The sequence below is a fragment of the Strigops habroptila genome, chromosome 4 (genome assembly GCF_004027225.2).
Source record: "Strigops habroptila isolate Jane chromosome 4, bStrHab1.2.pri, whole genome shotgun sequence".
Taxonomy (NCBI): Eukaryota; Metazoa; Chordata; class Aves; order Psittaciformes; family Psittacidae; genus Strigops; species Strigops habroptila.
This window is the reverse complement of record NC_046358.1, coordinates 69,274,822-69,302,766: the sequence shown is the minus strand read 5'-3', so window position 1 is coordinate 69,302,766 and position 27,945 is coordinate 69,274,822. Positions and strand designations below refer to the sequence as shown.

The following is a 27,945-nucleotide window of genomic DNA, read 5'->3' as shown; positions in this document are numbered from 1 at the left end:
GTGTCCCTGCCTGTGGCCGCCTTCAGAGCTGGTAATGCTTTGGCTGCTCTAAAGCAGCACACAGCCAAGCCTGCTCTGGTCATCCCCTGTGGGGATGAACACAGCTCTTCCCTGGCAGCAAAACAGGGAAGCAAGTGCTTCCTGAGTGACTTTGGTCTGTACTTGGTGGGGGAGCACGGTAAGGTGTCCCTCACGGTGAGGTGGGAATAAGCGCAGAAATCAGTGATGCTTGGCTTTCAAGGTTTTAGAAGCTGGGAGGAAGCTGCGTAGTCTCTTGATGCCTGGGGGAGGCTGGTCTGGAGTTCTCTGTTTGCTGAAGGCAGGGGGACAGGAGAGAGAAGAGAAAGGGCCTTCCTGGTAGAAGCAGTAGACTTGTGACATCCAGATTTGAAGCCCTGGTCTCTTCTGGGCCAGGCTGTACAGTCTCTTTTTCTGTGTCAGCTTCCCACATTTTAAACAGCAGCAGGTCCCTGCCTTCCCCAGCGTGCCAGGAGGACACAGCTACTTAAGGACTAGAGGCACCAAGTGACATATGCATGTTAGTTATAGAGATCTTACTGCTGAAATCTCCACTTAGGGCAAAGATGTTGTTTTGAAAGACATCCCTGGTAGCTCTGTGTAGCCAGGCAAATTCTGGCTTAGATACAAGTCCCCTTGGGCTCCTCCTTGCTCGTACACTTAAAGTTGTTTGACCTGGGCTGTTGTTGGATGAGAGTGTCCAGCTGAGCCTGCAGACCATCATGGCCAAGTTTCCTGATGCGCCAAACCCTTCGTGAAGCTGAGAGCAGCAAGATGCAATGCCACAGATCTGGATGCTTGTGGCAGGACACAGGTCCATTGCTGCAGCTGCTGGAATGGAATGGTTTGGGAGCTGTGGGCTCGTGGTGGCTTCTCCTGCTGCTGGAAGTGGTGGTGGCATCTCTCCAGTGTGCATCCTTCCACATCTGTAAGGTGTTAGGAGGGAATCTGGGCACTGAACTGTCTCCCAGATTCAAGGGGGTGTTCCTGTTCACCTAGTTGTGATTTCCCAGGATTCGTAAGGAGGGACAAGAGGGTCCTGTTGCGAACCAAGAACTGCCCGAGTTTGCTCCATTCAGGAGAGGCTTTGTGGGGAAAGCATTGCAAGATCTGTGTAGCTGAACCTAAGTGGCTGTGCCCACCACTCGCTTTGGTTGAAGCTCTCTGAGCTCCTTCCTTTTCCAGACAATATGCATTTTCTGGGGTTTCCCACAGCATTCCGCAGAGGCTTTGTATTTTCTATACAAGCCTCTTCAGAATGAAATGCCTCTGGGCCTCGATGACTGTGGAGGGAGGAACAAGCTTTTTGTTTTAATGCTAAAAATATCTAAATCTCTCTGCTTTTAGAGGGGAGCAAGGAGATCTGCTGCTGTTGTTGGCAGCTGCTGGGAGGGCTCTTGTGTACCCCCTGCTCCCCAGAAGCACAGCTGGAAAGAAACTTGGAGCGAGGCATTGTGACCTTGGTGGTTGTGAACCCTGGGGCTTAAGTGTGTGAAAAGCAGCAAGTCAGAACTGTTGGGTGGCATCACATGGTCCTGTCTTGGGGACTTTGAGCCATTTTGAGGCTGGTGGAGATGTTAGTAACGGGACACGAGTGTGCCCATGAATGGCAGGGAGCCATTTGGAGGGGGAATGTAGTTGTGTGCATCTCCTTCCCACCCTCCTGTGTGGTGGCACTTTGCCTCTGAGCACAGCATAAGCAGAGCTGGTGTCTGGAGGATGTGTTTCTTGTTGGGGAAACCAAGGCCCAAGGGAGATGTCTGGGGGGGGAAAGCTACTGGTAAAGCATCGGGTGACTCTGGAGGGTGTCCCTGCTTCTGTTTTCTGTCATCAGACCTCAGGTCGGGCATCAGCCTCAGTGGGCCAGTGTCCATGCTCTGTGTCCCGACAGAGCTGGGGTTGGGGCAGGCACAGCTCCCTGTTTCTTACCAGCAACCTGCTGGGTTTGGGTATGCTCAGAGAGTTGATTTTGCACATTGAAAGAATCACAAACTGGTTTAGGTTGGAGTGGACCTCTGGGCTTCAGCTGGTCCAGCTCCCTTCCCAGTGCAAAGAAGAGAGACGTGTGCCTGGGGAAAAGGTGGGGATAACCAAAATCTGCTCTGACTCTATATCTACAGAGGAGGGATGAGGAGGGAAAAAGAGACCACTCTTCCAAACCACAAGGGTGCCAACATCAGCTCTGATATTCAGGACATGCTTGTTCTTCACACCAGAGTGGAGCTTCTGTTCCCCAGGGGCTGCAGTGAGGTGGGCGCATCCCTCTGCGGGTTGTGCTCCCTCTGGAAGTTGCTGTGGCATCAAGTTCAGCTGGGATTTGGTAGAGTAATGATGCTGCAGGTTGTCGTGGATACCTGCTTGATAGGAGCATCAGGCTTGTAACTGTTTGCTTGCCAGTTCTCACGGAAGCACACAGCAGCTGGAATAGTGTCTTGCTTAAGCTAGTGCAGTGCCAAGGAGCTGGCAGTGGGACATGCTGCTTCCTGTGCTTGGGGCTTCCAGTCCTGCCCATCCACTTTCCATGCTGGCTGCTCCGCTCCCAGAGCCTCGTAGTTGTTTAAATTGAGACTATTTATAGCTCTGGAGCTGTGAGTAATTTGGAGGATGGTACAGAGTAGCAGAGGCTGACGTTCTCAGTAGATACCCAGCCAAACTGTCCCTTTGCTCCCCATCTGCCCCCAACCTTCCCCATTTCCGTGCCCTACAAGTGCCCTCTCCAAAGAGAGGGCAAAATCCAGGGCAGAGAGTCAGTTGGAGCCCGTGTCCTCCTGGTCTTATGCAGTGGGGTTGGCTAAAACCTGAACAGAAATGTCTGAACCCCTTGCCTGGAGTGTTGCTGGCTCAGCATGGAGAGAGAGCGGACCTGTCCCTTTGATAGTGCCAGCCTTAAGAAGGGAAAGCAGCACCTTTACCTGTTTATGGAGTGCTTTGGGGTGCTCCTGGCTGCTCCCGGTTGCTACAGGGAAGTAGGTACTTCTCCAAGTGGCCTATTGGGTAGTTTTGCTTTGGTGCTCTCAGGATGCTGCACTGCGTGAAGGAGGTTAGTTAGCATCCAGCTTTGGCTGGGCATGGATCTGAGGTCCTGTCCTCTGCATCCCTTTTGGGAAGAGGTCCTGGAGATGTGATTTTGCTGCGAAGGAAGCTGGCCTCTTGGACTGGGTGCTGCAGGAATGTGTGGTCAGAGGACCAGGGGGAGCCTGTTGGTGTTCTGTTTGGAGCAGGCATGCTTCCAGATGCAGGTATGGCGGGGTGGGGTGGGACAGAGATTGGTAGGTGGTGAATTTTTTTCTTTTTATATTTTTCAAGAGCAGGGAATAGTAAGAGGAGCCAGAGAAAGGTTTACTGTTTTCCACAGCAACCCTTCTGCATTGTTTCCTGGATGGTTTTTTGGTTGCAGAGGCAGAAGCTTGGTCTAGTGTTTCAAGACAAATCACTTGCCCCCTGAGAGGTGTCATGCATGTAGCCTGGAGCTGTGAAGCGTTCCCAGTTGTCCAGAAGGAGCTGATGGATGGATGTGATGACAGTAGGAAGCTCAGGAGCCTGGCTGAGCTGCTGCAAGGAAGAAGGAAATGCAGGGAAGGGGGGGGAGGAGGGGATAGTTCTTCTTTTTTTGTTGTTTGGATCGACATGGATGAGCAGCTCCCCATGACCCGGCTTCAGTGAGCGCTTGAGCCCAGAACCCCCCATGTGCTGGGCTGCATCCCCAAAGCGTGAGCAGCAGGTCGAGGGAGGGGATTCTCCCCCTCTGTTGCGCTCTGGGGAGACCCCCCCTGCAGTCCTGATCCAGCTCTGGGGCAACAACACAAGAGGGACGTGGAGCTGTTGGAGTGAGTCCAGAGGAGGCCACGGAGATGCTGCGAGGGCTGGAGCAGCTCTGCTCTGGAGCCAGGCTGAGAGAGCTGGGCTGGTTCAGCCTGGAGAAGAGAAGGCTCCTTAAGGGGAGACCTTAGAGCAGCTTCCAGTGCCCGAAGGGGCTACAAGAAAGCTGGAGAGGGGCTTTGGACAAGGGCCTGTAGGGACAGGCCAAGGGGGAGTGGCTTTAACCTGCCAGAGGGGAGACTGAGATGAGCTCTTAAGCAGAAGTTCTTCCCTGTGAGGGTGCTGAGGTGCTGGCACAGGTTGCCCAGGGAAGCTGTGGCTGCCCCATCCCTGGCAGTGTTCAAGGCCAGGTTGGACACAGGGGCTTGGAGCAACCTGCTCTAGTGGAAGGTGTCCCTGTCCGTGGCAGGGGGTTGGAACTGGATGAGCTTTAAGGTCCCTTCCAACCCAAACCTATCTGGGATCCTATGGTTCTCCCAGGGTCATGCAAAGACCTCAGGTGAAAGCTACAAGCCCGTCCACATAAGAGTCTGCACCATCTGTTGTGGAGGGAGATGGGCCTTTGTTAACCTCATGCTCCTGCTGTCCTGGTCCATGAGAGGGGGTGTGAAGGCAAGAACAGCCTTCTGCTCTCACCCATGGGAGGGCACGGAGCTCCCTTGCCCTCCGAGCTGTTCAGTGGCTGGCCCATTCCCTGGGTTCATTCTGGAGCTCATTGTTTTCGTCCAAAGTTACCAGGTACTGGTTTGCTGCAAAAGCCATGTGCTGGATTCCTCCGACCAGTAACTTAATCCAGTTTGGCAGTGGTGGCTCTGGGCTCGGGTCTCTGACTGCCACAATTCAGGAATGAAGCGGGGAGGACACCCATAGCTGAAGCCACCCTTCGACCACTCCTACTGCTGGGGCCAGCGCTTGGATTGCAGCTGAAAGGCTGCCTTGATCCCAGCTCTGCTAGTGCCTGGAGGGGACAGAGGGAAGTGTGTGCTGAACAAACCCTCTGCAGGCCTTTGTTCCCTGGTGAAACAGCCCCTCCAGCCCTGCGAACAGACAGACAGTTGTTCAGGGGACACAGGGAAGGTAAGCTGTGCTTGGATGCTGTTTGCATGCTGTGAGCTGAGGCTGCATCTGTCTGTTCCTGCCCAGGGATCCACAACCAAGCCACGTAACTGTGACTTAGTGCTGACAAACTGCCCTGGGCTTTTTGAATTGGGTCCCAGCCCGTGCTCCTGCCCTTCCCACTCTTCTCAGTGCTGGCATACCACCAGCATTGCAGCAGCAGCCTGGGCTAGCCAGTGCATCCTGCAGCATCCCTGCCCACAAGCATCACTGATTCCCTGCGAGGGGTGGGTGCTGAAGGCCACTGTGAGGAGCTGTGAAGAACTGATCTGAAGAGAAGGAGGCTGCTCCTGTGTTCCAGATGGCATTTCTGAGGCTGCAGCAGGACATTCAAACCAGAAGGGAAGTGGAAGTGAAGTGTGAACGCAGCCCGCAGCCCTTCTGGATGGCGCTGGGACACTCAGCAGGAGGGCCGGGGCAGTGCACAGGGTGAGGATCAGAGTTGGGGCTGCAGGTGCTTTGGGGGCTGTGCCAAGTGGGCAGCTTGCTGGGGGATGGCGGGGCCTGGCCTGCCCTTGCCCGCAGCAGTGCAGAGCTCAGCTTTTACCCACACACGTGGGTTCAAGCTCTGCTGCTCCTGGGGTTCAGAGCCACATGGAGCTGGGCTCCTGCCTTTGGAGCGTGGCAAGTTCACTAGGGCAAAAGGAGGTGTTCGGAGGCTGTTCTTGCCACCTTTTGGTGGGGAGAGGACAGGGTGTCCGTACCTCCTGGCATTCCGTAGCATTCCTCAACTGTGGAGTGAGAGAAGGTGGGCACAAGCAGGATCTTTTATCTTCCTGAAAACCTGATTTTAACCTGCATACCTTGAAAAAGTGACACTGTAGATAGGTAGATGGATAGATGTGTGTGTGTATGGATGTATATGTACTTTCCTGCTGCCCTGATTCCTTGGGACACAAATGACAAGACACCTTTTATTCAGCACCTGGTGTTGGCTGTACATGCCCCATGCAGCACTGGGACTTGTGCCACCAGCTGGAGCAAATGGGTCCCTCTTTAACCTTCTGTGCTGAGGAGCTGAAGCTGCTCCTGCTGCCTTACCCCACAGCTGCTGTGTACGTCTGCAGGAAGGGACAAATGTGGAAACACTTGCTGCTTCTCAAATGTAGAAAAGACTTTCCTGCAGGAGCTGCAGGGTTACAGCTGTAGCACCACCTGCGTTAGGTGCTCCATGCCTTTACACCTTCCCCTGGGGAATCTCCCAGCAAAGCTTGGCACAAAGGTCTGTCTTCATAGAACCCCACAGATAGATTTGGGTTGGAAGGGACCTTAAAGCTCATCCAGTTCCAACCCCCTGCCACGGGCAGGGACACCTTCCACTAGAGCAGGCTGCTCCAAGCCCCTGTGTCCAACCTGGCCTTGAACACTGCCAGGGATGGGGCAGCCACAGCTTCTCTGGGCAACCTGTGCCAGCGCCTCAGCACCCTCACAGGGAAGAGCTTCTGCCTAAGAGCTCATCTTAATCTCCCTCTGTCAGGCTGTTGTTTCCTTGGCTATGTTTTCCTGCAGCAGATGTAGATGCTCCATGTGTTCTGGGTGTGCTCTGCAGCCCTGGCTCACTCGGTGCATGTGTGAGCGGCTGTTGGAACTGCTGCTGGTGGTGACGTGGTGGGGAGGGCACAGCCGCTGACAAGACCCATCTGTCTTGTGCAGTGTTCGAGCCTGCTGCAGGCAGGGCACACACGCTCTTCCTCTCCTCTCTGTCCTGTGTGCATAGGTTGGCAGTGATGTCCTTCAGGTTTTCCTTGAGGAGCATGTGTGCTGAGGTTACCCAAGAGCTCTTTGTGTGGGACTTGAAGAGGATCCAGAGCTTTAAATGAGAGCAGGAGCTGCCCTAGTTGGTAGGAAGCACTGTGTCCTACTGCAAGGAAGGGATGCAGAGCTGCTAGAGGAGCCCCAGCATGGCCTCATCCATGCAGGATGCTTCTCTGCGACATGTGGACGCGTGAGGGTTAATTGCACAGGCTTGAGCCAGGAGCATCCTCTAGATTCCAGCTGTCAAAGCACTAACTTTAGTATGTGACATCTTTACGAGGCAGTAAACAGGCAGTAAACAGTTCTACAGTCTGAATTAACTGAGTCAGGGCCTCCAGGGTCCCGTATAACTTGTAGGGGCTTCCCTGGTAATTCCCAGCTGCTCGAGGAGCTGTCCGGGTGTGTCGCTGGCTCAGTTAAGGTGGCAGTAGCTCTGGAGCATGGGGCATGAACAGAAGGAACAGGTTGGGGTGCTGGGTGGTCTTGTGGCTCAGCCTGCCCCAGCACAGCGTTGTTCTGCTCTGCTGCTGCCCTTCCAGCTCCACAGAACCCACCCTGTCCTCCCCACTGCTTCCGAGAAGCCAGAGAAACCAAACAGCCACCAAACTGAACCTGAGGTCAAACATGGGTTCACAGAGTCCCAGACTGGTTTGGATTGGAAGGGAGCTTAAAGCTTATCCAGTTCCAACCCCCTGCCATGGGCAGGGACACCTTCCACTAGACCAGGTTGCTCCCAAGCCCCTGTGTCCGTCTGGCCTTGTTCCTGTCCAGCCTAGCCTTGCTCCTGTGTTGAACCTTTGATAGGTGGTGGGAGTGTAGGGCTTCTGATGTGGTGCAGTGCTCTCCTGGAGCTCCTTGGCTTGCTGATGGTATCCTGATGGGTGATCTCCTGTGACATGGGTGGCACCACGGCACCACGACTGCCACATGGTGTCAGTGGGGCAGGAAGGTGCAGGGGAGGGTTTGAGGCTGGTGGGGTATCACAACATGTTGAAGGAGCCTGTCTCGCTGCCTGCGCTGGGCGCTGTGGAGAGCAGGCACAGGTCTGGCTCTGCTCTCCACATCCAGGGGTGGTTTGTTTTTGTACATGCATGCTGGTACTGCCCAAGACTGTCCTAGAAGCCATCAGTGCAAGGAAATGGAAATGGCAAGTAGGCTGGGCAAGGGGAAGCATTCACAGCCAAATCGCAGTGAGATATCACGGTTTATCCCACTGATCATCTTGGTACCCGTTGATAACTGTCCTTGCTAAAGTTCAGACACATGAGAAAGAGAAGTGACCTTTATAGGTCAGCTGCAAACAGACTACTGCTGTTGGTGGGACTCAGCCTGTGTGCAGGATCCCATCTTCTCCCATCTGTTCTCATCTGTGGAAGGTGTCCCTGCCCATGGCAGGGGCTTGGAACTAGATCCCTTTCAACCCAAACCGTTCAATGATTCTCCCTTGCAAGAAGGAACTGGACTCAGTTGCTGGCTGGAGCACCACGAGCAGGTGCTTCAGCTTGAGAGCTCACCGGTACGCTCAGTTTTGGGTTGGTATTTTGGCCCGCACTAGAGGTACAGGGGGTCATTTAGCTCACCTCTGACCTTGGCAGGTCGGAATGGTGTTTAACCAGTGCTGGAATGAGAAGGTAGAAGGCAGGGGGTGACATCTGGGGTGAGGGTGTTCCTTTTTGCTGTCCTCTTGAGCCTTGATGGCTGCAGTGGGGAAGTCCTGTGAGCAGCCACCAGCCTATGGATGCCCTGGACTTTCTGTGCCATTCTCTGCCTCCTGTATTTATTGAACCTGACACTTGAGCTGCTGTGGAGATGGATGAGTTTCTATTAACTGTACCCTGCGTGTGCCCCCCTGTGAGGGGAGCCCAGGCATAGCACTGCACAAGCTGAAGGCTGGAGCACAGCAGCTGGAAATGCAGCATGATTTATTCAGTGGAGATGGGAGAGATGGGAACAGGCACCTTTGGAGAGCAGTGTTGTTGCTCCTGATCTGTTTCTCCTCCCTTCCCTCTCTTTCTCTTCCCCCACCACCCTTCAATTTTATTTTAACAGCATCACAAATTGCAGCATAAATCTCAGCTGAGCAGCAATTTGGGTTGGCAGCCACCAGTAAATCCCCTCTTCTAGCCTCCCCCGCATGAGAGGGAGGTTGTAGTGGGAGTAAGAGGCTATGGGTGAGTCCTGAGTGTGCCTGGTTTACATTCCCATCAGGTTTTCCTGGCTTTTTCCAGTTACAGGGTCCAAAGCATGTTTAGCCTTAGTCCCACATCTCTCTAGTCCTGGGAAGAGGGAAAGTTCTTCTGCCCCAGCCTCCAGCACTGGCATGTGGTGTTTTGGAAAATGATGTGGAACAGCCTCCAGCATGGGATGGCAGGGATGCTAGCCCATATTTGGGTGTGTGACATTTAAAGTTGTTCCCTGTTCTTAAAGATAGTAGAAGATTGTCTTCATCTGGGCAAATGGACCTGTGCTTCCATCCTCCCCAGCATATCTTGTTTCCTGGTGTGTGTATTCTCTTGAGGCTGTGCTGGGAAGAATGGCAGGAAATAGTCCTGAGTGGTGCATGAAGGGCAAAACCTTTGCCATTTACTTCATGTGAGGCTTCTATCTACACACTCCCACACCAGGACATGTTTTCCAGCGCCTGTCCTGTTTCCTTGGATGGATGCTCTGCCTGTGTTTGTAGCCCTGTCCCCATCATGCTTGAACTTGGCCAACCTTGCATTGAGATCAGGTATCACCACACCAGAGTAAAAATACAGGCTGTGCTTTTTTCTCAGCCTCTTCTTGGCTGTGTGTGGAACTTCAAAGGTGTTTTCCACTTTGGGTTCTTAAAACACTGGGCAAGTGTTGAAAGACACAAGGATGGGTCTGCCTGGAGTCAACAGGACTTGTGTGATGTACAGTGAGAAAACCAAGGTGCACAGGGGAAAGCCATCTGCTGCAGAAGTGCTTTAGAAAACAGTGAAATTCCAGGGGGTTCGATTGCTGGGATTTAGCAGAGGAGAAGCACTGGGTCAGCAGCCCCTGTGCTGTCTGGGCACTGCAGAGCTCCAGTTCCTGATGGGCACCTTGCCTTGCTCTGTTCTCCAGGGAGCACAGGCTCTTTTGAGGTAAACTACAGACCTTCGCTGACAAAGAAATTCCTCAATTGGCTTAAAGAAGGAGACATGCAAAGAACTTGTAGAGCTTCCTCTTCATCCAACTCACTTTCCTCTGCAGGGGTTGCTGTTGAAGTGATTGTGCAAACATATCTCAGGTGTGGGGAGCTAAAGAGGGAGAATTGGGTGTCCTTTGGTCCCAAGAGTCCACCCTCCTTGCTGAAGCTGTCCCAGCTCCACAGATAAGAGAGCAGTTTAAGGAGTTCAGTTTCTCGCTCCTTTCCTTGCGTCCTGCGCTCCCTGCTGAGAACAGGTGAGTCTTTACTGTAAAATGTACCTGTAGAAGCCAGCCCCATCTGTGCTTTCTTCCCTTCCTTCCCACTGCCTTCCCAGTTCCCCATGAAGTACCATTCAGAGCACTGAATGGCTCCTTGTTCTGTGCCTCCACGCTTAGATCCTCCTTCAAAGAGCAGCCTGTGCTCTGCTTCTCCAGGGCCTGTTTCAAATGGGACCTGGAGAGAGGCGATCAAGACTTACTTGAAGGATCACCATGCCCAGGTCTCTGAGCTCCTCCAGTGCTTCTGCAGCCAGGGTGAAGGAGGAATACTCTGCTCCCAAGGGCTGTGTGTAGCTGTTTCAGATCCTGGTTAGATACTCTTTAACCTGATCTCTGGCTCTGGCCTTGTCCTGGAGATTGGACCTTCATCCCATTCAGGGGTGCTCTAGAAAGGGACCAAGAGTCCTGATGATCTCCTGGGTGTGTATAAATCTCACTAGTACCAAAGAACCTAGTGTGATGTAGGTGAGGAACTGGAATCTCATTCCCAGCCCTTGCTCTGATGTTTGCAGGCAGAGGTGAGATGGATTCTCTGCTCCTCTGGGGCCAGGCACTGGGTGCTCAGAGGTCCTGGAAGCTCTCTGAATCCCAGGTTCAGATGCATGTTTTGTTCTCCTAAGATTCCCACACACACATACACAAACCCTTGAATATCTGTGATCAACCATATGCCTCTGTTTTAAACTAGAATAAATAGAGTTGGAGATTCCTCCCAGGAGCACCTGGAGTTTCAGCACCTGAGTAAAATCGGCAGCTAAAGGAGCTGTGTATGTAGTTGAGAGTGGGGAGGAGAGCCCATAAAGACACTTTCAGCAGAAGAAGAGGAGTGTCTGAAAGTCTTTCATCTTCCCATCGGCAGTGCTTAGATATGATTCCAGCTGCTTTCTATTCTGGGATGCAGGCAAGTGCGTGCTCCCACACTTGGTTATTACTGCTCAGACAGCAGGTCTGGACTGACCTAAAGCTTTGGAAATCATTCTGCTCTTGAGTAAGAATAATTTAGAGGATGGTGAATGAAGGAGCATTGCCAGGACTTGAGAAATTCACATTTGGTTTCTGGACTCGTCTTGGACTTAGTGGTCTGTCAGTGCCTTGGTTGCTGCCTAGATAGCAGGTCGCATTGAAGGAGAATCCAGGGCTCTCCAAAACTCCTCTGTCTGCTGCAGGCACAAGGCTGCACAGATATATACACAGAAATGAGTAACGTGGTTTTTTCAGGTGCTGATGGTGTTTTTTAGTGAGAAAGTGATTCCCAGTTCTGTCCAGAACCTCTCCAGTTGCTTTGTGGAAAGAGGAAATGTAAAGCCAGGCAGGTTTTGCAAGCCAGGGAGCACGCAGCTATCTCTGGGCACTCACTGGAGACTACACTGGAATTACATTGCTTCTGAGGGGGCTTTTCTGGTGCTGCCTTGTTCTCTCCTGCCTAATCCCAACAGCTAGCATCCCAGATCCTTCTTGTTACAGGAAGTTACAAGCTTTTATTTTCTGGCCTCCTGGACTGCGAATGCTCCACAGCCAACCTGAACTTCATTTATAAACTCAAGATGCAAATATGAACATCCCACTTGTGCCACACTGCTGGATGCTCCATAACGCTGTGTCTCATCCCAGAGACATTTGTGCCCAAAGGTTCATCCTGTTTTGAGGCTGAAGGGTTGGGACATGACCCCTCTGGAGAGGGCTGTGCTGAGCCTTGCTGCTTGCTGGCAGCCCCGCGTGTGAGGGCAAGCAGTGGTGCCTGGCTAGCAACGATGGTGCTTGCTTGCCACCGGGATCCCAGGTGGACAAGCAGGTACCTTTTTCAGCCTGGTTCTTCTGGGCTGCTGCTTGTCTCTCTCCGTGAGTGATGCAGATACCACTTGACTGTGGTGCCCTCCCCTCTCTGCTCCAGCGTGTAAGCCTCTGTGTGGTACACCAGCTTTGACAGCAAGGGCCGACCCCGCTGCAGGCCTTCACCATTTGTCAGAATAAATTGCTGCTTCCTTTTATTGTGTGGAGGAGATGCTGGTTCATTTGCCCCGAGTCTGAGGAGCACCTGAGGCAGCTTCTCCCCTCCGTGTTGTTCTTCCCCCCAAGCCTGCAAGGAGAGCAGAGCCTGCTGGCTGCAGCACGGCAACAGGCTCCCAAATCCACAGCCGATGCAGCAACAAATTTTGTGCAGTCTTGCATTCATCTGCTTGACCTGACATAACCTGGGGAGGGGAACGGAGCTGGAGAAGGCGTGGATGATGCAGGAGCAGGAAAGGCTGGAGCCATCTCTGAGGTTGGTGGGCTTTGCTGCTCTTCGAAGCCTCTGCTCTCCATGCTGGCCCTGGCAGCCAAGCTGACCAAGCAAGCCCTCAGCCCCGCTTCACCCAGGTCAGTAGAGCGTGAAGGGACGTGACTTCAGGGAGCACCAAGCTTTCCTGCATGTTTATTCCTGCATCTGCCAGTGAATGTGAGTGCACTTGAAAGTTGTGTATGGGGTCAAGGACTCAGTGGAAAGAGTGAGTGTGTGCATGTGTGTACAAACTCTGATACCCAGTTCATCAGGGACAGTGCCTTGAGCTGCTTCTCTGTGCCTAGAGAGCCTCCTTTGGCATCAGTGTTCTTTGGAGGGGTTGCAGATGTGGCTCCTGAAGTAGAAGAGAGGACGTTCAGGTTTTCCTTCTGCCTTCTGATCTCCTGTCACTGAAGGAGCTGCTCAAGCATGTCAAGAGGTAGCAAGGCTTCCTAGTTGGTGGCACTGGCTTTGGGAGGAACCTCCATCCTCACCATTCCCCTTGCTGCCAGGTAACATTTGGAGTGTAGCTGCAGTGGCTTGATCACTGTGCCCTGATCTAACCCTAGGCTGAACTCCAGGGATGTCAGGAGTTGCCAGAGCTCCTCTCTCTTCCTCTGTCCCTTGGCAATCTTTCTTTCTCTCTGCACATCAGTGCAAAGCTTGTTGGCTGGGTTATGAAGCATGAGCTGCTTTCCTGAGGCACAGAGCTGGCTTAGCTTTTCATTAAGGCCAGTTAATCATCCTGAAGAGAGCCTGACAGCCACTGGCGGTGGACAGAGTGTCCTGCTGCTTCCATCTCGCCGGGAGGTGTCAGGTCCTGCTCGTGGTGCCTTGAGATGGTGCCTGTGGGAGGGCACAGCATGGTGTAGGACAGTGATGCTGCCGAGCTTGCTTGGATACAGAGAAGTTTCCTCATGTGCAGGAAGAGGGACTGTAGCAATAGGACAAGGGGTAACAAGTTCAAACTTAAACAGGGAAGTTTACGTTAGATATAAGGAAGAAGCTCTTTACTGTGAGGGTGGTGAGGCACTGGAACAAGTTTCCCAAGGAAGTTGTGAATGCTCCATCCCTGGTAGTGTTCAAGGCCAGGTTGGACAGAGCCTTGGGTGACATGGGTTAGTGCGACATGTCCCTGCCTGTGGCAGGGGGTTGGAACTGGATGATCTTAAGGTCCTTTCCAACCTTAACTATGCTGTGATTCTGTAAGAGCGGCCGGCAGCAGCTCTGCCTGCAGCTGGGATGGTGGCCAAGGGAAAGCCCCAGGAGAGGAGGAGGAGGCTCGGGGCTTTGCTTACTTCCTCTGCCAGGCTGCAGCGCTGCTCTCCTCAGTCTCAGACCTCAGGAAACACAAGTGTTTCTCTCTCCATCCATCCCAGACGGTACCAAGCTCTTGATTACTGTTGCTTTTTCCTTAATTGCACTTTGGAGCTATGCCTTGATTTACTCTTTCAGGGAGAATTCAAGGGGGAAAGATGGATGTTTCTCAAGAAAATAGCAGCCTGCCCTGTGCAGCTGATGATGAGCGGGGCTGGGAGCTGGTGAGACAAAAAGAGAGAGGGGCTTAGCAGGGTCCTCCTGCCACCTTCTCCCTGGTTGTGCCTGCATTGTGATAGCTCCCACCACTCCTCAACCCCTGCAGGGCCACGCATGGGGCCAGGCTGCCTTCTCCATACTGCATGGTGTCCTCCCACAGTGGTATTCTGCCTTTCAGGCCTCAAAGGCAGCAAATAGCTTTGAATTTCCTTTTCATCCTGGGAAGAAGGGATTTAATTTACACTCTGAAAGTACAGGGTGGTGTTTGGGAGCTGAGCTGGTGGCGCTGGCTATGGGAATGAGGCGGGGGTGTGGAGCTGCTCACAGAGCATCACCCGTGGCTCCTCAATCCTGTCCATGCTCTCTAGACTTGAGACATCTTAAGAGAGGTCCTCCAGTCCATTCCCTCCCACACTTCATCTGAAATCCTTCCACTCTGAGCTCTTCTGGCCATCCCTCCCACTTTTCCCGGCCCAAGCATCATAGATAAGCATGGATACGAAGCTGTTCCCATCCTGTTGGCATTCCCATGGCAAATCTACGGATGTGAGTGATAGATGTCCTCCTTAGACTTGGTGAGATGGGTTGACAGCAAGGCCTTGGGGAAGAGCCAGGCCATGAATTCTGCAGTGGAGATGGTTAAGAGGCAATAATAGAGCAGGGAGCTCAGAGGAAGACCCCTTGACCATCGAATCTGAGGGAGCGGCACACATCTTTGATGGAGCGAAAAAGGACATCTCTCCTTGGTGTGTAGGTCTCAGTGATGTGCTTAAGACAGCAAAGTCTTGCCCTTCTGTCAGGTTAATACTATTCCCCTTGTCCTGTCTCTACAGGCCCTTGTCAAAAGGGCATGTAGTGATAAAAAAACCTGTAGTGATAAAAAAACCAAGTGGGGGCTTGGAGATCTGTGCTCCTGATGGGGTGGTACCTGCACGATGTGTCCTGGTCACGTTAAACTGCTCACCACTTTGTCCAGATCAGCAGGAGTCCTCGTGGCTGCAGGACAGGCTGCCTTGAGGGTGACATTTGGCTTCATATTGGTCCAGGTGTGTTTGTCCTCGGGTTCCTGTGGGCACAGGAAGCCCTTAGATGCTCCTGGTACCTCCTTGGCACACCTTGAGATTTGAAAGACATTGCTGCATGGAGGGGTTGTGCTACAGCTCATCCCAGAGGATTTGGTGTGTCGCTGGTCCCTGTTCATTGCACGATTGGCTCGCTGTCGGTCCTTGCTGTTGCCAGGATCACATTTCCTCTGTAATAATCTTTTCTCCTGCCGTGTCCAGAGTATTTTGGGCTGAGAGTGGCAGCTGAATGCTGCAGCCAGGTCAGCAGCATCACTCCTCTTCTGCCAGATACGAACCTGTTTGGCCTTTGACCGTGGCCTGTCTTGCTGCCTGGCAGCTCAACCACCCTCCCCTCACCCTGATCCACCTTTTTCAGTTCATCTGTATTATCAACCAGGGAAAGTGTCTACCAGGATTGACCCCTTGTAGGCTCTTGAGAAGTTTTCCGAGCTACCTCAAGGCAGGGAAGGATTTATGGGCCAGTCAGGGAATGATTAAATAGGCTTTTGGAGCCCCTGCCTTTCCTTCAAAGTCTACATTGCTAACCAGAGGGATCTGTTCAGAGGTTGAAACTTTTTGTTCTGTTTAGCAGAAGCATTCAGGCTTCTCGGCATGTGAATAATTGCAAACTCCCTCCTTCTGGGGCTGTTGAAGTGAAACTGTGATGCACATTTGTACTGAACCTGTTACCAACATCAGTGAGCAAGTGGGGCTTGGGCAACCATTGGCATGTGTGTGCAGTGGGGGTGTCACAGACCAGGAACATCCCTGGCTCCGGATCCGAGTCTTGTCTCTGGCTGCTGGGGTGTGGGATCAGCCCTTTTCCTCGGTGGCTGATGTTGAGCTCTTGACCTGTCATCTTGGCGTGGAGAGTCAAGCATCCAGGAGGTTTGGTTGGTGCCCACTGGCTGCTGGCTGGGGTCAGTGCAGGACTTAGCTCAGCAGCAGGTTGTTCTCACGAAAACCTCTCAAGAGAACGTCATTTCAAATTCCCTTTTGCTGCTTCCAGAAAACCTTTCCCCTGGAGTTGCTTAAAAGATGAGTCTGAAGAGCCAAAAGCTGAGTTCTGGCAGCTCTCATAATCCCTGTGTTTCCAAATAATATTGGCAAGAACCTTCATCATGATCATAGAATGATTTGAGTTGGAGGGGACCTTAAAGCTCATCCAGTTCCAACCCCCTGCCACGGGCAGGGACACCTTCCACTTCCCTTCCCACACACACTTCCACCTTCCACCAGGCTGCTCCAAGCCCCATCCAGCCTGGCCTTGAACACTGCCAGGGATGGGGCAGCCACAGCTTCTCTGTTGGGATACCCTGTTTGGTTGTGGATCTGTTTGTGTTGGGGACCACGCTGTCTTTCAGTTTTTCAGGGTGGAGGCCTCTGTTTTAATGCTGGGTGTGAAAGTCTGGGGGTTTGAGCCTTTCTATACAAGCCATCTTGCAAACAGGTAATCGTTTTATTCAGTAGCAGATCTGTATCATCCTGGTCTGTGGGATTGATTTCAATGGAGCCTGAACCTTCCTCCATTTCAGGTGCTCATGAATTCTGCTGAACAACTTTATTTTACGCGGGGAACATTCTGGGACCAAAGATGGAGTGTAATGATGAAAAACATACAAGGTGCCTGAACCCCTTATTACCAGGCTTTCTAAAGAGCAAAACCACTGTTCTCTTAAGTGCTTTATTGCCCCAAGTGTGGAAGAAACTGGAGCTACAAGTATCCGATGTAACTTGGGTCTGGCAGTCTTCTGGGGTTCAGGCCTTTCTGGTCCTGAATTCCTGTCTTGCATTTGCTGGAGGACTGTCAGCCTTTTTCCCCCGAAAGAGCAGCTTTTGTGGGAGCTGCAGGGACTCCCAAATGTTTTAGCAGAACCAGGGTATCTTGTGCACTTTCTACGCCCAAATTACACTAATTTCATGTAAGTGTGACAAACCCCTATAAAACCGGTGTACCTCCTTTGCGTGTTTGCTCTTAAGTGGGTTCAAATATCCACTGTATGTGGATTTTAGTCAGTGTCGTATAGTCAAAGTAAGGCAAGATATGGATTGAGGCCATTCAGTTCATCACCACCTAGGGGGGTTGGAACTAGATGATCTTTAACATCCCTTCTAACCCAAACCATTTTATGATTATCAAACCTGTTTAAGCATCTACATAGTATGGCACTGGCCTGAGTTAATGACATAGATTTTCCTCACCTCATATAATACTTGGGTGCAGTTGGAGCTCGATATTATTTGCTCTTAATTTCCCCAGATACCCAGAACACCAGGGAAACTGGGTACAGAAATGGTAAGTGAAGTAGTTGAGTACAGGAATGGTGGCAGCAGTAGCACTGTGCTAAATTGGTTCCTTTGAGGTGAACTGTGATTGCAACTGCACAAATTTCCCAGGATTGCATTCAAGGAGGCAAGACGAGGTTATTAATTATAACCACAGGCTGGAATTGATCTTAATGAGAAACAGTGTAGCTTGAGAGGAGCTGAGGCTGTGCTGGTGGCTATCCCCAGGGCTGGGGCTCCAGGGACATGTTCCCAGGCTGTTCTCCTAGCCTGTCCCGTGCTGATCCCATGTGCCAGCGCAGCACATTCCCCATGCCTCCATCCTGGGTTTTGAGGAGGTCAGGTTGCCATTAGTCATCTCCTCTGGGCCCTACATCCCAATAACCTTGGATAGGCACAGGAGGTGCTACTGGTCCCTCATCAAAAGCTTGTGAATCCAGAGCTTGCAAAACCTCGTGATGTTTGCACAAAGCTACTACTTGGCCTTTGCTGGCCTCCTTGAAATGCTTGGTCTGCCTCTTCCTTTCATAGCCCCAGGGTTTCTTCTTGCTGCCCTAGCAGAGATCTGGTTAGCCTGTTCATTAGCAAAGGAGCCTTTTGAGAATGGTCTTGTCTCAGCACGCCTGTGCTGCAGAGTGCTCTGCTAGCCAAACTGGTTTTCTTCTGAAAGCCAGTATCTTACAACAGTGAAGCAATTAAAGGCTATATTAAAGGCTAAGGATGCACGCCATATTTACTTACAAGGCAAGCCTTCCAGATTCTCATTCTGCTTTGATGGTTTTGCTTGAAGAACGATAAAAGCCTCTTGTCTCCAGTCCATCAGTTCAGGAGAATGCTACCTGCATGTCTTTCACCTCAGAGGAAAGCTCATGTGAGGCATGCTTCTTCCAAACGTGTGCCGCTTCGCATTCTTGCAGCAGCATTGGGCCTGCAACTCCAGCGACCGTGTATCCAGATAGGCAGATCCCTTCAAAGACTCTGCTCTTCCTCTCCTTTTTCCTGGGCCAAACCCTCTTCAGCTGTGAAGAGGGCTCTCCAAGTGACGATAGTCTCATCAAGTTCCTTCCTCGTCAAAGCCAGACTTTGGAGCATGTTACAGGAGCTTTCAGGGTGTTCCTGTCCCAGCTGTGCCTCTGCCCTCCTCCCATTTCCCACCCCACTCTTGACATGTTCTTTGGGTCTTCTTTATGGCCAGCAAAGGGTAGAGGAGCATGATCTCTGCCCCACTTGCATCCTTCGCAAGTGGTTGTACTTATAGAGCATTGCCTTGGAATGCTTTGCATTTCTTCCCTGTCCTGCAGCAAAATGTCCCCTCCTCTCACCCTTAACATCTGGCAAGCCCTGGTTTTGAGGAGGTAAGAACAAAGTAAATTGCAGGGAAAGCTGCAGTTTCAGAGCATGTCTTGTGGTTTTGTTGGCTGCCAGGAAAATACACAGCTAACTGAACTCCCTCCAGCTGCAGGCAGTGTTCTTTCTCTCAGACTTCTCATTAGCAGAATTCAGTTTTCCCCTGGGAACTTCTCGTTAGAACTCGCAGCCTCTTCTCTCCCTGGCTGGTGGAGCACATCTGAGCTGCTGAAGCCATGTCCAGTGTGGGAAAACTAGAAGCTAAATAGAAAATGAGCAAGAACCCTCTTGAGGTTTGGTGCAATGGAACCAAGAATTTCCCAGGAGTGCATCAATCAGCTTTGGAAACTCTTAGTGCCTATCTGAGCTTCTTGGCACTTTCTGGGGAGGGTTATGTGGTGTTGATGGGTCTTTAATGGCCCCGTTCACTGTCAAGTGCTCGCCCTTGCATGGTCTCCTGCTGCAGAATGAGATTTTTTTTCCTTTCTCCTTTCTGCTTTGATGAGTGGTTTTCATCTGCCACCATTGCCTTATTAAACACAACAAACCCAGTTGTCCTGCTTCAATTCATTCCCAATTATTATCAGTGGAAAATGCTGTTTTCTGCATCAATGTAATTGTCCTGCCCCAGCAAATGGTAAGGAGCACTGATATTGTGCTGGGGCTGGGAGGAGGTGACCTCCAGAAAGAAGGGGTGTCCTGGCCAGAGGAGAGTTTGGGGTGGAAGTGGGACGGGCTGGTCCCTCGGCTGTGTTTCCTCCCCCTGTCTAAGCTGTGTTTCTGGGAAGTAGTTGACAAGTGAGGCACTGGCACAGGTTGCCCAAGGAAGTTGTGAGTGCTCCATCCCTGGCAATGTTCAAGGCCAGGTTGGATGGAGTTTTGGGTGGCATGTTTTAGTGTGTGGTGTCCCTGCCCATGGCAGGGAGTTGGAACTAGATGATCTTAAGGTCCTTTCCAACCCAAACTATTCTATGATTCTATGATTGCCGCTAAAGAGTGAGAGCAGATACAAATATAAGATAAGTAAGTACTTGTGTGATCTCCTCTGACCTGCTTGCCTCAACTAAGAGACTAAATTCCCAACAGCTCCACATGTCCTGCAGCAAAATAGACTCTGGGAAGTGATAATTCTGTGTGTTATTGGCTCTGTGGTGTGTTTTCTCCTAAGCAGACCGAGAAGGCTGCGCTAGGTTGATTGATACATGAGGTGTTTTAATCCTAAAAATATCTTCCCTGGAGATAGGGAGAATATTGCTGCCCTTCATGGCTTCATCTCCTGTGTTACAGGGTAGAGGGGTGGTGATTATATGGCTGAGAACATTGGGGCTGTTCAGCCTGGAGAAGAAAAGCTGCATGGAGACCTCTGAAGGGGGCCTACAAGGATGCTGGAGAGGGACTCTTCATCAGGGACTGTAGCGATAGAGCAAGGGATGATGGATTCAGACTAAAACAGGGGAAGTTCAGGTTGGAGATAAGGCAGAAGTTCTTCCCTGTGAGGGTGCTGAGGCGCTGGCACAGGTTGCCCAGAGAAGCTGTGGCTGCCCCATCCCTGGCAGTGTTCAAGGCCAGGTTGGACACAGGGGCTTGGAGCAACCTGCTCTAGTGGAAGGTGTCCCTGCCTGTGACAGGGGTTTGGAATTGGATGAGCTTTAAGGTCCCTTCCAACCAAAACTATTCTATATGGTCCTATGAGACATCATCCAAAAGACAGAGCCAGGCTCTTCGCAGCAGTGTGTGGTGGGAGGACAAGCGTAGGATGAAACAGGAGAGGATCAGACTGGGTATCAGGAGAAGCATTTTTGGCCCAAGGACACCAGTTAGTGGAGTTTGCTGCCCAGAGAGTTTGTGTAGTTTCTATGCTTGGACGTTTTCAAGACCAGAGTGTATAAATGTGAACACTGCTGTGATCTCAGAGATGCAGCTTGGAGTATCTCTGGACTGGAGACCTGTCCAAGGTGCCTTCTGACCTGAAGTCTGTGCTGGTGTGAAGTGGGAGAAGAGGCCAAAGGGACATGCCGCTTCTGGTGCTTTATTCTTGCCTGTGTCCCTGTGAGCTTGGGGGAAGGTCACTGGTATTGAAGCCTGGTTTATTTTCTTGTCTCGCTTTGGATGAGTGGGAGAGGCAGGATTTGGAAATACTTATGCAACCTGCCCTGTTTGTATGATGCTTGCACCGAGCTGGTGACACTTCTATAGCCTTGGAGGGTTAGAAGTGTGAATCAGAGGCTGTTTTCCTCCACTCATGCTCCTATAGAAACCTGAGAGATGTGTAAAGTCCCTGTTCCAAGTGCTTTTGTGGTGGTGTGCTGCAACCTTCCCGCCGGTCCAGCCTACCAGCCCTTGCCTAGCTCTGCAGGAGTGAGTCAGCTCAATCAACAGCATCTCCTCACCCAGGCTTCAGGACATGGAGGCCCTTATCCCAACTGTGCCCTTCTAACAGTTCAACTGCCAGAGCGATGCTGTGTGGTTCCTGACCTCCTGCACCCCCTCCTTGCCCAGGCACCGGGTTCTCCTGCTCCGGCTGGCACTGGAGATGTGGTAGGTCCACACAGGACACGATGCTGAGTCCTCTCTTAGATCAGAGCACCAGTGCTGTTGAGAGGAGCTAAAGAGCAAACAGCTGGATGGTGAGGAGGGGAAGCATTCCACAGCTCACAGACAGTTGAAGCAGGGTTTTGTTTGGGGTTTTTGGTGGTTCTTCTTTTTCCTCTCCAAAGTTCCAGTGCTTTTTCTTGTCTTCGTCAAATGAGGCTTTTGCTACAGTGTGTTCTGTCTCAGAGAGCTCAGGCTTTGTACGGTGCTGACTAGAACAATTGATTTTTATTTATGTGTTTATTTACTGCGGGAGAGAACTGAAGCAGGAAGTTTTAAGGCTTTAACTCTTCTGGAGGAGTTTTATTTAGAGAAGCAGCCTGATTCCATTGCTGTGTGTGATTGACACAAGCTCCTAGCATCCTGTCACCAGTGTGCGCTCTGCAGTGGAGTCCCAGGATCTCTTGCTTCAGTGCCCAGGTCACCTCAAGCCATTCGCTCTGGCAGTCTCCATCAAGGTGCTCCTGTCCAGGGCTGGTTGCCATCTCTTGCCCTGGAGCTGCGGATCACACCACCTTGGCTCACCACCAGCTCCCTGCCAGCAGGAAAGACGCAAACTGCAGATTTTTGGGCACTTCCTGGCCACACACCCTGCCCTATTCCTTCCTGTCTTACCCCACTCTGGTGAGGCTCCAGAAAAGCCCAGATGACACCCAAAGGTGGTGGAGACCCCCTGGCTTGTTTGATGGCTGCGTGGGAGCCAGGGCTCTATAGCAACAGGACACGTGAGCTCAGCAGAGACTCCTGACTGCATTACTCAGCAGAGCCCTAGGAGGGGATCTCCCTGTCCTGAGGTGGGTTTGGAAAGTCACCAGCTGGTGCCTTCTTAATTCCTTCCTTATCTTGTCCTAACAATTCTACCCTGCTTTGATTAGAGGTTCCTGCACATAAGCAGGAAGCAAAGGGCTGGTAATGTCCCCTCAGTAACTCTCCATTCCCCCCTAGTGACATCCTTCCCCTGCCACCTCTGTGCACTTGGAAGTGGTGTCCTGAGGGAAAAAGCCACATGTCTTTTGGGCAGCTCTGCTGCCGGGTCCTGCCTGCACAGGCTACCTGCCAGCAGCCCTCTCCAGATGCTGTCACCTCGGCAGTGGGCTCCCTGTGGCACTCCTGACTCAGCGAGTAGTGAGGTTCAGCATGCTGAAAGCTGCCTACTTGGTTGAGTACCTTCTATGTTACTTTTCAAGTGTTATAATTACACTGTTGTGATTGCCAAGGTAGGTGCAGTCCTGCCATCATGGTGCTGTCTCCTGCCAGCTGATGTACACTGTGTCTTAGTTGGGTAGAGCTGCTGTAGTGGGAAGTGTGGCCATGTGGGGCCAGCCCTGTCCATGCTGCTGGAGGTGTGGGGCTCTTGGCTGTTTCCATTTCCTTGCTATATGCACCCAAAAAGAGCCTCTACCAGGTCCCAGGCTGCCGGGAGCCTGCGTTATCCCTGCAAAGTGTCCCCTTCCCGAGAAAAGCTGTCCCATGGCTGGGTGGCTGCCAGGTCGCTATGTCCTCTCCTACACACATGCCTGGGAAGGTGGCAGGCGATGTTTATCTCAGTTGGGTTTTGTGGGGCTGGAGAGCATGTGTGTTATCATACAGCAGATGGGGCTGGTGAATAGGTGCTGGAGACAACTGTGTTTCCTTACACAGGCTCACTGTCTGCCAGGAAAGGAGCCAGCCAGGCTTTGTAGGGGGAAGTACAGAGCTTGGGCAGGCTGTGGATGGGTTTCTTCTTCATCCACTTCATTTTTGAGCGAGAGCTGCTGCTGTGATCCATGTGCTGGTGTGGGTTGTACCATGTAAGGGCAGGTTCCAGCCTTGTGCCCTCTGTGGTCTTTGGACTCTTAAACTAAGTCTGGTGCTCCAGGCAGGGACTTGAATTGTCTGTCAGTCCTAACCGGGGAGCTGGCGGCTCATGGGGGACAAATGAAGATGCGTGTCCCATGTCCTCTCCATTTCTGTGTATCTCCCACTAGCTTGCAGGGAAAGCTGCATGGCTGCTGGGCACCAGTATGTGGCGCCTGGGGAGAAGCAGGCAGGGATGTCTCCTGCCAGAGCTTGCCACACTGGTGGCCCTGCTGCTGTAAGGGGAGACACATCAACTCTTCCCACCCTTGAGGGAAGAGCTGATGGCCTGTCTGGGAGGTTTTTGGTTTTCCTGAGGGCTGGCAGTGGAGAAAGGCAAGTAGGTGGAAATCCCAGCAGCACACAGGATGGTGTCCACGGAGTGGACAGTGTTGAGAGCCAGCTCCTGTGGCATGAGGGAGAGGAGGGAACCAGGAGAGGGACAGTGCATCCAGGGAGCGTCACAGCTCCCAGGGTCAGTATCAGAGCTCGGAGGAGAGCATTGTGGTGTCCTGGCTTCCACTTCCCTCTTTGCTGCCTGGAACTCAGATCTCCTGCCCAGCCAAGTGAAGGTGCTGCCTTCCCAAGCCCGCAGCTCATGGCTGATGCTGCATCAAGCATGTCTCGTGATGCAGCTCATCCCACCATCATGGGGTACCTCTGTCTTTTAGTTATCCTCGTTTTTCCTTTCTCTCTATTGCGGGAAGGAACAAGATGTTTTCTTTCCATGGTCTTGTGGTTGCATGGCCAGAAGCCTTGGCCACCTGCGTGGGTCCATGGGTGTGCGTCATGTGTGCAATAGGAAGGTTGGTGGCTGGAGGCTCCTGGTGCACAGTGAGCAATGCAGCATCTACATGCAGGGGTGGATTTTTGGGAGCCAGTGTACAGTGGGTGACAGTGTGGGACACTGCAGGACAGACATAGCACAGGTTGCTGGCAGCCTTTGCTTGCCTTTGCTGATGCCTATAGTTTGATGAACCTCAGCCAGTAAAACAAATGGATGTGACAGGATCACGGTGCCCTTCATGGCCCCATTTGCTTCCCTGCCTCCGCTGGGGCCGGGCAGGCAGCTCCTTCCCTCTCTCTGCTTGAGGAGCAATCTTCCTTCTTTCCAACGTGGGCATGGTGCTGCCAGGGGGAGAGGATGTGCAGCTCCACAGCTGGAGGCCTTCAGGCAGAAAAATCAATGTTTATATTTCTCTTAGCTGGGAAAGATTCCTTAAATAACTCCAGTAAAGAAATACCTTGTAAAGTTCAGGCTATGAAGTCATGGTGTATGAAGCAGAAGGAATTTTCAAGCTCTCTCTTGCAATAGAATGGATTTCTTGAGTTCAGGCTTTATTTAGAGAAATGGTTGATTTAAGAAGGGAGCTGAAGACTGGATCTGATCTCTCGCTGAGGGGGAGCTGCTTTTCCCATGGCTGTGGACACAGTCTGAAAATGTGGTTGGGTTGCTGCTGCAGGAGTATTCCTAGGGGAGTTTCTCACGTACCCAGCCATGGGGAGGGCCACTCTCCTCCTCCCTGGGGTGGCTCTTGCTGCATCCTGTGTCCCCTCAAGACCCCACTGCTGCAATGCAGGCTGCTCAGTGCCTTGGGAAGCTGGTTGTGCAGGTACTGTGCTTGGGATTTTGGACAGCAGCCAAAACCTGGATCCCTCTGCACCGGTATCTCACAGTTTTCCCTCTGTGCCATAAAACATCTTTCCCTTCTTTGTTCCAGCCAGTGTCAGGGTTGAACTTGGTCATTGCTAGAGCAGGAAGAGTGGTAAGCCCGCTGCGGTGCAGCTCCCATGATTTAGGCTGCTTGTTCCTTGGTCTGGCTTGGCCTGAATTTGCAGTTCCTGAGAAGAGCTGAGGGCATGGGGTGGACTTGGAGGCTTCTCCTGCAGAGCTATCCCTGCCCAGGGTCTTGGGCAATCAGGTCAGGGTGGAAGGGGTTGGATGGGGGCCAGCTTGGCTGCAGAGGAGTGCAGCTAGGCTGGAGCTTGGGTTCAAGGTTGGGACTTTAGACTTGGCTGCATCATCTGAGAGCAGGAGTGCACAGCAGGAGGGCTCTGGGCTTGTGCTTCACAGCTACCTCAAGGAGAACTGTTTTGCCCTTGTTTGAAGGAGGAAGAGGAAGCAGAAAGCTCTGTTTCAGCCCTACCTTTGCTCGAAACTCCAAGAACTGCCCCTGAGCAGGGGACAAAGGGCACCATGCAGGGCTGGGATTCCTTCAGCCACTCGTCAGCATACGTGCGAGCATGGCTTCACCTTCCTGAAAGCACCAGGAGGGCTGCGGAGAGGGAGAGCTGCTCCCTGCAAGCCCTGAGGTTGCTGAGGGCTGTGGAGCTGGTGCTGCTGCTGCGTTTCTTTCTGAACATTGAACCTGCCTAGAAATTGTGAGGACCTTTTGCCCTGGCACAACGTGTGTTGGACCCATTCCCCCACCAGGGTTTTGGGCGTCTCTTGAGCATCACTGGAGGTTGAAACCAAGGGCTGGTGCTGACGGTGTTACCTCCGCACTTCCCAGGTAAGCAGGGACACCTGGAGCCGGGACACAATTTCCCTGAGCTCAGAACCTGCAGGGGACATGTCCCGGCACTGGTGCACCACGATCCACCTCGGCTCCAGCACAGAAGCTGCTGCAGGCTGGCTGGGCCAGGCTTCTGGCCTCAGCCTATAGCCAGGTGAAGGCACCACTGTACACCACAAACCTGGTTTTCCTTGCTTGGTGGTGTCTGGTATGGGATAACACAGTTATCCCAGTGTGGATAAGCAGTGTGCCCCTGGTGGCCAGCCAAAAGGGGAGAAGAGAGAAAGGAGCAGAAAGTGAAGCTGGAGTGACACCAAAGGGGGAACGAATTTGCCCTCGGAACAGCAGGAAGGCTGTTGCCTCCTCCAGAGAGTCGCAAGCAAGCTGCAGATGTACCAGATGTTGAGGTTGGGTGCAGAGGCAGGGTGCTTGCTCACCAGGATGTATCCCTGCCATGAGAGCAGGGCCAGTGGGGTTGTGGGGCTCTTTCTTGTGCCCTTCCTGAAGTGTTTTGGGTGGAAGCCAGTGCGTTTCCATGGACTTGGAAAAATAGTTTGTGAGTGCCAGAGGAACAAATGCCTGGAGAGCAATGACTGGATTGATGGTTGTCCCCTTCCTGGAAGCAAGGTGCTGACTGTGCCAGCCCAGGACACATGTGGTACCCCCGTGGTCAGGGTGGCCTTGGCCTCACACTGTTGTCTTTTCTCTTCCAGCCATTCCCACTCTCCTGGCTCCATGGCTGCTGTCCGCGAGTGGTCCTGCACCCGCTGCACCTTTCTGAACCCCGTTGGCCAGCGGCAGTGCTCCATATGTGAAGCCCCCCGCCAGAAGCCTGACCTCAACCACATCCTGCGCCTCAGCGTGGAGGAGCAGAAATGGGCTTGTGCCCGCTGCACCTTCAGGAACTTTCTGGGCAAGGAAACCTGTGAGGTATGTGGCTTCACCCCGGAGCCAGGACCCAGTGGCTCCCCCTTGCCTGTCATCAATGGCATCTTGCCCAAGCCCACTGTGCTTGTGGAGCCCAAGGGCACGTCCAAGGAGGAGGCTGCCAAGGCAGAAAGCAGCAGTGAGGACTCGGAGGGGAAAAGCCCTGATGAAGCGGAGCTGGAGAGTGGCTGGGCTTGCCAGCGCTGCACCCTGCATAATACACCGGTGGCCAACTCCTGCTCTGCCTGCGGTGGCCCACGGAAGCTCTCTCTGCCCAAGATCCCCCCAGAGGCGCTGGTCGTCCCTGAAGTCATCACCCCTGCAGGATTTCACATGACCCCCTCTACCCCACAGCCTTTAGTCCCTACAGAGATCTCTGACAGTGACGCCGTGGCCACCCAGGGCCCGGTGGCTATGGAACAAGAGGCCCAGAAGATACCAGCCTTCGGTCCCTTCTCCCCAGGGCTGCAGAACAACCCTGTGCCGCGGAGCCGCAGGGAAGTGCCCCCCCAGCTGCAGATGCCAGGTACCGAAGCCCCCCAGCCCGTGGCTCAGGGCACAGCGGGGCAGAAGGGCTCTCCCCAGGGTCAGGCCAGGGCTGCCCCCGCTGCCCGCTTCCAGGACCTGCTGTCCAACAAGCGGCTGAGCGTGCTGGAGGAGGAGATGGAGGTCAGTCCTTCCCATTGGAAGTGCAGCTCCTGCTCTCTGCTTAACTCTGCCGGGGCTGGCAAATGTGAGGCTTGCAGCGCACAGAAGGGCAGCGACACCATCAATCTGGCAGGGGACTCGGTGAGGTTTACCCCGTGCAGCCCTTCCAGCCCGGACTTCACCACATGGTCCTGTTCCAAGTGCACCCTCAAGAACCCCACCGTGGCCCAGAAGTGCAAAGCCTGCGGCTCCTCCAAGCTGCACGGCTTCCAGGAGCATGGCACGCAGGGTGAGCCATCCCCACGTTGCCCTGACTGCGGTGCTGGTGACAAGGGCGGCTGCTGCTCCTCGTCCTGCGGCGGCAGGGCCCCGTCCGCACGCAAGGTCGCCCGTCTCTTCCCATCCCAGCTGCCCTCCAGCCAGGAGAGGCCGGGCCAGTGGGCTTGTCCCGCCTGCACCTTGCTCAACGAGCTGAAGGCCAAGCACTGTGTGGCCTGCCATACCCCACAGCAGTATGTGGCCCAGCGCAAGGGCCTCAAGCCCCTCAAGAGACGGGAGAGCATGCACGTGGAGAAGAGGCGGCAGACGGATGAGGGGGAGGCCAAAGCCCTGTGGGAAAACATTGTGACCTTCTGCCGGGAGGTGAGTGCTCACTGAACTGCTCTTGCTCCTGGCTGTGCTTGGAGAGGGCCCCTCCTGCCTCCCTCGTGGGGCTGGGGCACTGCTTGGCACAGGCAAGCTCCCTTCTGTGCCCCAGAGAAGATCTTCACCAGCAACAGCAGGGTTCTAG

General features: G+C 53.0%; 1 protein-coding gene and 1 long non-coding RNA gene across 4 annotated transcripts in view; both read left to right on the top strand.

Moving 5' to 3' along the window:
- Positions 1-27,945, top strand: part of CAPN15 (calpain 15) — a 62,005-nt gene that overhangs the window by 19,918 nt on the left and 14,142 nt on the right. For all 3 annotated transcript variants that reach the window (XM_030482695.1, XM_030482693.1, XM_030482694.1), the window contains one exon: positions 26,294-27,797. In XM_030482695.1, the coding sequence (XP_030338555.1) occupies positions 26,316-27,797 (1,482 nt within the window). In that variant the 5' untranslated portion in view covers positions 26,294-26,315. The remainder of the gene's footprint in view (positions 1-26,293; positions 27,798-27,945) is intronic.
- LOC115606563 lies at positions 4,234-21,121 on the top strand. Its single transcript, XR_003990929.1, has 2 exons — positions 4,234-4,272; positions 20,291-21,121. It is a non-coding gene; the product is annotated as an uncharacterized LOC115606563 (long non-coding RNA).